The following is a 10,550-nucleotide window of genomic DNA, read 5'->3' as shown; positions in this document are numbered from 1 at the left end:
ACTGCTGGAGACCCCACTATTGGTCCTGGCGGTCTAACCTTGTTCACATGTGTTCTTTCATTGCCAGAATTTGAAAAACAAACTCACTATGGACAGTCTTTGGGGAAAAATGCTAAATGCATAGTTTAGCAGCAGCAGCATACAGGAAAAAAAGAGGAAATGCTGAAGACGGCAAATTACAGACCCCGAAAACAAATGAAACCTTTTTAAAATAAAAAAATTCTCTCAAAACAACACAACATCTGAATCATGAGGTTAAGTGCTTAGAAACATCCTAATGATAACACACACTTGCAAGACTTGACTGCATGAGATGGCTGGTGCAAACGGCTGATGCAGGAGAGGATGGGTGACACAAAGGACTCGATATACCTTGATAAAAGTGACTGAAAGAGGTAACGGCACACGTTTTGAAAAATCATTTAAAAAAAAGACAGGATACCAATACTGAATTGGTTGTAATAAACTGTACAAGTGTCGAACAAGTTCGGAAAATCACTTGAGGTGAATAAGTATACATACAGACGAGACGCACAGTGGGACGTGTGGGTGACTTCTAGGTGGCAGGATGTCCACTATAAGTGTCCTCTGTTAACCTTATTCACGTTTCGGCATCATGAGCTCTGAGAACAGGCAGATTAGATTTTTAAAAGCTCATGTTTCGAGTGCATAATAAAAAGTGTGAATGATCATAATCCAAAACTCAAAGTGGCTCACTAGACTTAGAATCTAATCACAGCGATCCTTTCTGATCCTGAAGTTACATCCTTATTGTGTCTCCTACCCACCACTGACTACACTGAGAGAACCAACGCGGCCTGTGATTCCTCCCTTGGTTCCTTCGTTCAGAGCAACCTCACTTTTTAAATGACAGTAATTACAGGAACATTCTATCAGGAACAGCCCGCTTGAGGGAAAAATGGCAATTGCAGCAGGATTGTAATCGCAAAAACTCCCACCAGGGGCTGAAAACACAATGTTTGTGTTAGAAACCCGGATCATTACCCCGCATTGCCATCATTATCATTTCCCATAAGTCTTCATGCACCCAGACACGGCAGCCCAGCCTCAATCCCGAATGCAAGACTGCTAAAGTCGGCCCATCCATCAGCCACATGAGGCTGATTACAGCCAAGGATCCCTCCCATAGGACCCATTATATCCCAACATACATGATCCCGCTCAAGACATTCCTGCAATTACTGCATCTCCATCAAATATATTCTTTTTTTTTTCATATTTATCCATTGAAGGATAGTTTGATACACCGGTGTCCAGTATTGTCTATGGGCTTCAAGTCCATTGTCATCTTTTTTTTCTTATGCGTAATATATATATATATATATTTATATCTTTATACAAAGTATAAAACAGACCCATGGACTCCATGACTGTGTATTGGAAACGCTGAGTTGAGCGGCGGTTCTGAAAGTCCGTCTGCTCTGGCAAATGGTGTCACGTGTTCCGTTTCTTCAGGGCCTTTGGGGTGGTAGACCCTTGTTACCCCCAGCGACAGGAGGGCGTTATGTCATTGTCATTTGGTGGGGCGCCTCTAGCATCTCCATGAGGAAGGTGTCGATGGGTGTGTCCCCTATGAGCTTGAAGAAGAACAGATGCTCCAAACACTTCAGTCCAATGGAACGCAGGGCAGGGAGCCGCAGCAACAGCTTAGCAAACCTGCACACAAAATCACAAATAATCAAACGTGTAAATAAAAAAAAAACAAGACAGATATACAATTAAACTGATATATCTTTTTTTTAATCTGTCCTTGATACGGCTGACAACCAGTTAACCTTTGAAGTTGGACAAGACCTGAGAAGTATGAAGCTATGATACTTTGGTGCCTTTTCTCTGCAAATTTAAATCAATCAAAAAGTTGCATCATAATACAATATTATCTTTTTATTAATAAATGTATTATTCAATTATTATTATTTTTTTTTTAAATATGCTACTTGTGATGTCATTCTGCATCCAGGTCTTCACTGCAGTGGTGCAGAAGGACAGGAAGTGGTTCTTGTACCTTCCTGGTTGGTCAGGGTACTTCTGTTTGCAGTAGGCTTCCAGAGAGGCATAGACCTTCTCTCTCAGCGCCTCCACCTCACCAGGGTTCGACAGGCCTTTGGAGTCTGAAATAGTAGAGGATGTATAACAAGGTTATGTTTTGGAGTAGGAATTAAACCATCCTGCTCCAGCACACCCTCAAAGAGAATGGTTTTCTAACAGAGCAATGCAGCCGCTCAAGACCGTTAATGGAACCAAACAAATTTCTTCAAAATACTGAACTGTTCTAATTAAGAAACGGGTCGGTTCTGGATTCCCAACACTAATCCTCGCTCAACTCAATCTGGTACTCTGGAAGAGGCTTCTGAGAGCCTCTAATTGGGAAAATAAGAGCTGTCTCTTTTCCCCCTCTATATAAAGTGAAGGGAACAGAGGAGAGGTCTGTCCTCAGAGAATGAGCAAAGCGCTCTGTGAATGAGAGATGCTTTAGCGTATGTGATTGGGGTGGGGGGTGTATGTTTACTCTGGGATACAAAGGCCACTGTTAAGAAAAAAACATTGGACCGATATAGTGGAGAGTGAGAGGAAACTGAGCAGTAAGAGAGGGAACGGGGTCAGGAAACATCACAGGCTGGACACTTCATAGCAATATCAAGAACTTAAACTACAGAAAGAATTTTTAGACCTGTAGTGTCAGAAAAAGGAATATAAAGTAGCACCTGGGTTGAAAAGGACGATGGCTCGAAGGCACCCTAGCTCTGTTTTATCCATCTGCATGTCTCTCATCTTTGACACCAACTCTGTCAGCACCCTGAATATAAGAGAAAACACACAGGTTAAGACTGAAAAACAGCTGCCGAGGAATGAGACTCACGCGGGCAGATATTATTCCATTACTGCTTTGGCGGCAGCAGCTCTTAAATATAAATATCGCCTCAATAAATTGTCTAAATTGGCATGACTTCCTCTGATCCAGAGGGTGACGTCTCCTCTGTCGATCTTGGCCTTTGCGTGACCGGGTGACGGAACACACACCAGTGCGATGCAACCTCGTTCCCACTTTTAACACACTGTAATTGAATTGGCCTCCTTGAACAATGAGCGGAGGGGTGGGGAACTTCAGCCCAGTGTTTAAGTCGACCATCCACTTCATTTGTGCCATGGCTGTCACTTGCAGAGGACCTGATAAAGAAACATTATCAGCGCCGCACATCTTAATGCGAGCGGCATTAACATCCAGATCCATTCTTCCAGAGGAGTGGAGTGTATTCTAATGGCTAAAGCAGCCTCTGGGCTGTGAGAGGCGAGTGGAGTCTTCAACCACAGTCAGGTGACACGGCTGCAGGATGGCAATGTTCCAATTACCATTAATACAGTCGTGATTAGTATTTCTGTCTTGTTTTTCAGTAAAATTATCTTTAAGATAAATTTCCTTAAACAGAAACGTGTAGGATTGTTTTCAGTGAATATCCGTTTCAAACGTGTTAGATTTATTGTTTAAAAAAAGTTACTCATTAACAAAATAACTTATCACTTATAGTCTAATACTAAATAGTAATTATATATATTTGCCTTTAGTTTTTACCATTGCTATTCTTTATTCATTTCTATCTAAAGCTATCATTTCACTTGCTATGTTTTCATCCAAATTTGCGACATTAACTTGTGCGTAAAATTGGAATATCGCATAAAACATTCGCGAATTAAGCACCGTTTTTGTCCCATGTGTTCAAAACAACAAAGTTGTTACCTCCTGTAAGATTGGCACAAAATATTTGTAATAAAAATGAAAGATGCTGCAATCGGGGAACCCACTGTGGCTCTTTTTTCCTACATCATAAATGACTTGTGTTTTAGAGCGTGGAGGCAAAACCCAATAAACGCTTTAATGTTATCTGGCGTGCGGATTCCTGGTGTTTGGACATGCAATCATGTGAGACGATTCTGGGAGGGAATTAAAGCAATTCAATTTGATGACAGACATTGGCTCAGGCATTTTAGAATGATCAAACCAACATTGAAGATGATTTGCAATGAAACTGATCCACTGGTTAGTGCAGTTATCCAATCACATCCTCTGTTGAGGAAAAGTAACGTGAGTTTTTTTTCCGTTGTGCATTGAGGGATTTATTAGGTAAATAAGTTTCCATCGTAGCTTATGCGCATGTCTTTTTATCAGATAAAAAATTATCCGCCTTAATTGAGCGCACAAAGTATTTATGTGCATTTTTAGAATTTATGCGCATGTTGGCGTTCCATCTAGTGTTTTTTTTAATGCAATATCCTAAAATTCGAAACATGCTGTTGTCAACAAGCGGTGCTGCTGCGTTGTTGTACACTTGACAACTAAACTTTGTATTCCATAACACCACAGCCCTCTTCAAACCTTATCTGGGTTTAGATCTGGCCAAACAAAAAAGCTGGTAGCACAGCATTGTTCAGGTTTGTGTGGGAACCTGGGACCAGATACAATATAAAGCCGTTGGCGACACTGGGTGTATCCGCCATATTTTTTGATTTCATCATAAATGACACACAAATGGATTTCCTTTAACATTTTCTGTCTGAGCACTCGACCATTTCTGCATGACCTCTGTTTCCAGCGCGGCTGCATATTTAATGAATATCGATGTAAATCCATAGAAAGCTCCACTGGCAGAAATGTCAAGGTTCCTCCTCTGTCCTCGTCATGAACATTTCCAGTGTGACCATCTCTTTGTGCCATTATGCATGTATACATTCCATATTGTAAAAGCTTTAAAATATATTACCAAAAATAAAATAATTTCATTCAACTTCAAATTTTACATATATTTCTTCATAAAAAGTATATAAAAATACACACACATTTATAAAAACGTACATTTTGAAATTGAATGAATTTTATTTATTTTTTTAAATATAGTATATACACAATTGACATATATTTCATAATGAAAAAAAGTAAAAAACATAAACACAAATGTGTAAAAAAAATAAATCTAAAAAACATTGTACCATATTTTTATTTATTCTTAACCCTTACCAGGTTTTGATCGTTTGGTCAAATCGTCCACAAATTTTCAGTGGACCAAAATTAGAAGTATCATTCGAACCTGTCAAATATGGCTCCTACTCCGGCACTGTGGGCGCTGTTCCGGTGCACGTGTAATCCCGTGGCCAACAGTATCCCGTCCTTCACTGTTATCGAACGATGTGAAAATGATGCAATGAGGAGCTCATTCCATCCTGAGAGAGACAGGCGAAATCATGATAAAACATTCCGCACCATGAGAGTGAATTAAGCAAGTATCGGAGTGACAGGGCTCCTTTAACTAGTCTGCCTAGCAACTACCCCACTCCCCTCATTTCCCCAGAGTTGAGCTTGGGAAAAACTGAGATGCTTTCATCTGTGAGACAGCAGAACTAAAGGGGTTATTTATAGAAAACCTGAGAGCTCAGAGAGAGAACGAGAGAAGACCCTCTTAACATGTTCTTCAGCTTGTTCTGCGTAGATAAATATGACTCGCTAATAGAACGGGCCATAAAGGAAATTAATAGCAAAGCAGTTCGTTGAACGGTGGTCTACAGAGCATCTATGTGTTCAACTCATACTTTGTAAACTTCTTAGAAACATAGAAACTTTCGACATTTTCAATATTTTACATTCGTTTTTAGTGCTTCTCTTAAGCCTTACATCACAACAATCATGACCTGTTTTGCTCTCCCCACCACATAAATGAACTTCATATGAACTTCAAAACCAGACAGCATTTATGAGAATTAAAGGTATGTTCAGCATCTAGAGTCTTGTTCAAGTAGGCAGAATTCTACAGTGTTGTCTTTGTAGGCAGCACACTAGGTTAAGACATACAGGTCCTTCATAAAAAATTAGCATATTGTGATAAAGTTAATTATTTTCCATAATGTAATGATAAAAATTAAACTTTCATATATTTTAGATTCATTGCACACCAACTGAAATATTTCAGGTCTTTTATTGTTTTAATACTGATGATTTTGGCATACAGCTCATGAAAACCCAAAATTCCTGTCTCAAAAAATTAGCATATCATGAAAAGGTTCTCTAAACGAGCTATTAACCTAATCATCTGAATCAACTAATTAACTCTAAACACCTGCAAAAGATTCCTGAGGCTTTTAAAAACTCCCAGCCTGTTTCATTACTCAAAACCGCAATCATGGGTAAGACTGGCGACCTGACTGCTGTCCAGAAGGCCTTCATTGACACCCTCAAGCAAGAGGGTAAGACAGAAAGAAATTTCTGAACAAATAGGCTGTTCCCAGAGTGCTGTATCAAGGCACCTCAGTGGGAAGTCTGTGGGAAGGAAAAAGTGTGGCAAAAAACGCTGCACAACGAGAAGAGGTGACCGGACCCTGAGGAAGATTGTGGAGAAGGACAGGCGTGTGCAGGAAATGGGCTACAGGTGCCGCATTGCCCAGGTCAAGCCACTTTTGAACCAGAAACAGCGGCAGAAGCGCCTGACCTGGGCTACAGAGAAGCAGCACTGGACTGTTGCTCAGTTTTGCATGTCATTCGGAAATCAAGGTGCCAGAGTCTGGAGGAAGACTGGGGAGAAGGAAATGCCAAAATGCCTGAAGTCCAGTGTCAAGTACCCACAGTCAGTGATGGTCTGGGGTGCCATGTCAGCCGCTGGTGTTGGTCCACTGTGTTTTATCAAGGGCAGGGCCAATGCAGCTAGCTATCAGGAGATTTTGGAGCACTTAATGCTTCCATCTGCTGAAAAGCTTTATGGAGATGAAGATTTCATTTTTCAGCACGACCTGGCACTTGCTCACGGTGCCAAAACCACTGGTAAATGGTTTACTGACCATGGTATTACTGTGCTCAATTGGCCTGCCAACTCTCCTGACCTGAACCCCATAGAGAATCTGTGGGATATTGTGAAGAGAAAGTTGAGAGACGCAAGACCCAACACTCTGGATGAGCTTAAGGCCGCTATCGAAGCATCCTGGGCCTCCATAACACCTCAGCAGTACCACAGGCTGATTGCCTCCATGCCACGCCGAATTGAAGCAGTCATTTCTGCAAAAGGATTCCCGACCAAGTATTGACTATTGAGTGCATAACTGAACATAATTATTTGAAGGTTGACTTTTTTTTTTGTATTAAAAACACTTCTTTTATTGGTCGGATGAAATATGCTAATTTTTTGAGACAGGAATTTTAGGTTTTCATGAGCTGTATGCCAAAATCATCAGTATTAAAACAATAAAACACCTGAAATATTTCAGTTGGTGTGCAATGAATCTAAAATATATGAAAGTTTAATTTTTATCATTACATTATGGAAAATAATGAACTTTATCACAATATGCTAATTTTTTGAGAAGGACCTGTACTGTATAGTTTATTAACAAGTAATTTGAACGGTGCTCAAGACGCTTAACGGTGGATGTCATTGATTAGATTGCAGCAGCAAAACTCAAAAATCATTTTAAATAATAAAATAATGGATAAGTTCAAAATAAAGACAATGTATTTTGATAGACTTTCTGATTGTCAAATGTTAGTGGAACCTTTAAATAATAATTTAATAATAAAAAAAATCAGAAAATATTAGTTCTGAGAAAAGCGATTATTTCATTAGATTTGCAGATGACCCTTTTCATATTGTGTATCTAATGAAATCACATTTTGCTAAAGAAAAGAAGGCATTTTTGGTCATATCACATTTCGAACATGTTATCTATAGATAAATGCTAGAATGTTTTCCTAAGGCCCGTTCACACCATCAGATGATATCGATCCGTTTATTCTAAGTGTGCACTGCAGTTATGTAATCTGTTGCTTAAATGTTCAAGCTCTTTAAAGCAGGATGGATTCTGATTGACTGCCAATGTTTTTATCATTCGTCGGCTGGAAAATACCATTCTGATAAAATCTGAAAGTAATTCCAACTACATCCTTTCTTTGTGCCGTTATCGTTTATAGTTGTGGTGTGGACTCTGCTATTCTTTTATATTTAGAATGATTTTTAAAACTATATCTTTATCATGGGGCTTTTTAAAACGGGGCTTAAGGCAGCAGCTCACTAGGTTTTGAAACACTCTGCTAAAAACAAACAAACTTAAGGGAGTTTTTTGTTGTTGTTGCAATTTCAGGCAATTTTAGACATTTAGAAACACATTTAAAACCTAGCATGTCGTCTAAGCAGGCAGAATACTACAATGTAGTCTAGATAGACACCAAACTTGGTTATGAAACACACCCGTAGTATCTGCATAACTTTCAATTCAATTTTACATTTTAATGAACTGGTCCTTTTTCTAGCCGAGTAAGCCGTTCTTTATGTGTGCTTCTGTCAGTTTGTGCTCTTAAATTCACCTGCTCGTAGAAGAATGACCTGGTCATCCAGCGGGAGCTCAGAAAAATGCGGAATCCTCTTGGCCCATTCCACTAGAGTGAAGAGCTGCTTATCTGCGGCCTGACAGATGTTTGTGACTGGATCATTGGGCTGTTGGAGGACACAAGAACACAAGTGTCATACATGTGGTCCATCTAAATGTCTAGACACGTGTTTGATTTCACACACCGTTGTGTTTTAAAAATGTATCAGAATGCAATTCAAGTACACATTGTATTCTCAGTGTTGACACAAGGGGCGCTATAGTGACCATTACCTGCCATCGTCTTCAGTCAGTTTTCTCTTTCAGGTCAACTACTGTCATGCTGAGGCATGGTTAAAGTTACTTGAACTGTTGACATGTTTATAGCTAGCTATCTGTCTAACGGCACAGATATTTCAGGGTTACTTTATCACCCTCTTGAATACTTCTGCTCTCCTCAGCCTCACACATGAGGACTAATCCGCTTTGGAGCAGAAGTGAACAGGAAGGCAAAACAAACAGTGCTTTTGCCCCGGCCTGCGCAGGAAATACCTGCCGAGAGCTGGTGCTAAAAAATGAGACTTTCTAATCGGGCGTTTCCTGCAGGAATCTCCCTGGAACTAAATTCACTTTGACACATTTGGCCATTTCCAAACATTTACGGAATACCGCTAAACGTATAAAAGGACCCAGACAAGGACACGTTATTAACTGTCAAACAAAGGGTTGTGGTTAATTTTTATTTTTTTTAAATCATGCATTGTTCTTGAAAATGCCATTGTGCAGGACGTCACACAAGGGAGTTTGTGTACGGCAAGTAGACTTTAAAGCCTCCTGCAGATTTGAGTCTATTAGCACGTCTCGATGCGTAACGCTCCGGCTCCATCAAAGAGAGAGGACAAATGAGAGATATGAAAAATGGCATAGATGATTCCAGCTTCACGTTGCGTGAAGCCAAGGGAGGGATAGATACGCTGCTTTGTTTTATAAGATGAAAGAGTGAGTCAATGGCGTGCGGGAGGAGAGGGAATGAGTGCAGAAGAGAGGGGAAAGCAGCAGGAGAGGGTTTTCTGTAAGGACGAGAACAAATAGACATTGAGTGCAGTTTCTCAACTCAAGTGTCAAAAGGAAAGGCATTAGAAAACATCAACAGGACATTGCAATGGGTGAAAGGACAAATAGTTTTTTAAGAAAACATACAGAGGGGGGAGAAGAATTATATCAATATTTATCAAAATTATTGGTGGGAGGGTGTGTGTGCATTCCTGGAAAATCCTGACCTCACTCTTGGCAGCCTGCTAGATTCACTCGGTGCATTGCAGGAAGTGTATTAATAGGTTTGACACAATGACACTACAATTATGAGTCAAGAGCCTTTGAAAAGGTCAATATATCAGTCGCAGTCACTCAAACAGCCTCATCTAACAGTCCGTAAAGTGAGGAGAAAAACAAACAAAAAACACACTCAGTTAAGAAGACACCTAAACATTTTGGGTTCTTGTTTCATGGGGACTTTCCATTAAGATTTTTATACTGTACAAACTGTATATTCTATCCCTCAACCCTAACCATCACAGAAAACTTTCTAAATTTGAACCTTTCAAAACACATCACTTAGTATGATTTATAAGCTGTTTTCTCCATGGATATTGCCATTTTGTCCCCATAAGGTAGGGTTTATATTAATGTTTGACCCTTCTCAGACCAGGCCTGAACAAGCTCGAAGTGTTTCAGATGTGATGCCGACGACAGATACTGCGAGAATCACTGCGCAATTGACCTATGGCTAAGCCACGCCCCCAAATGCGATGCGCCAATCACAGTGCGCATAGCTCCCAATCCACTCGGACATTCTCTGCTCCCACGTCCATTGAAATGCATTGCAGTTAGTCAGTTTTCATTCGTTTTCATACGTTTTCATATGTTTTTTTCTTGTCATTTTAAGTTTAAAATGTTCAAACGGTGTGCATGGAGTACATGCAACTCCGACACTAGGTATCCCGAGAGGCTGGGCGACGGTGTGTATTTTTTACCCTTTCCCAATTAAACCACATCTCAACCGAGATAAGTGTCTGCTCTGGATTAAGTTATGCAGTAGACCACAACACCAACTAAACGTGGATAAATTAAACAAGGATGTCTACATCTGTACTAAGGTAACGTTAAGTCAACAACGTATTTGAACGTTATTT

General features: G+C 40.0%; 1 protein-coding gene across 2 annotated transcripts in view; it reads right to left on the bottom strand.

Moving 5' to 3' along the window:
- Positions 1-210: 210 nt before the first annotated feature.
- rxraa (retinoid X receptor, alpha a) overlaps positions 211-10,550 on the bottom strand; it is a 122,254-nt gene continuing 111,914 nt past the window's right edge. For both annotated transcript variants that reach the window (XM_077232918.1, XM_077232919.1), the window contains exons 7-11: positions 8,357-8,486; positions 5,103-5,235; positions 2,727-2,818; positions 2,027-2,132; positions 211-1,677 (exon numbers count right to left, since the gene is read on the bottom strand). In XM_077232918.1, the coding sequence (XP_077089033.1) occupies positions 1,524-1,677; positions 2,027-2,132; positions 2,727-2,818; positions 5,103-5,235; positions 8,357-8,486 (615 nt within the window). In that variant the 3' untranslated portion in view covers positions 211-1,523. The remainder of the gene's footprint in view (positions 1,678-2,026; positions 2,133-2,726; positions 2,819-5,102; positions 5,236-8,356; positions 8,487-10,550) is intronic.

The sequence above is a fragment of the Siphateles boraxobius genome, unplaced genomic scaffold (assembly GCF_051911475.1).
Source record: "Siphateles boraxobius isolate OS27281-9 unplaced genomic scaffold, OSU_SipBor_1 18, whole genome shotgun sequence".
Classification (NCBI taxonomy): Eukaryota; Metazoa; Chordata; class Actinopteri; order Cypriniformes; family Leuciscidae; genus Siphateles; species Siphateles boraxobius.
This window is presented reverse-complemented; position numbering and strand designations above follow the sequence as displayed.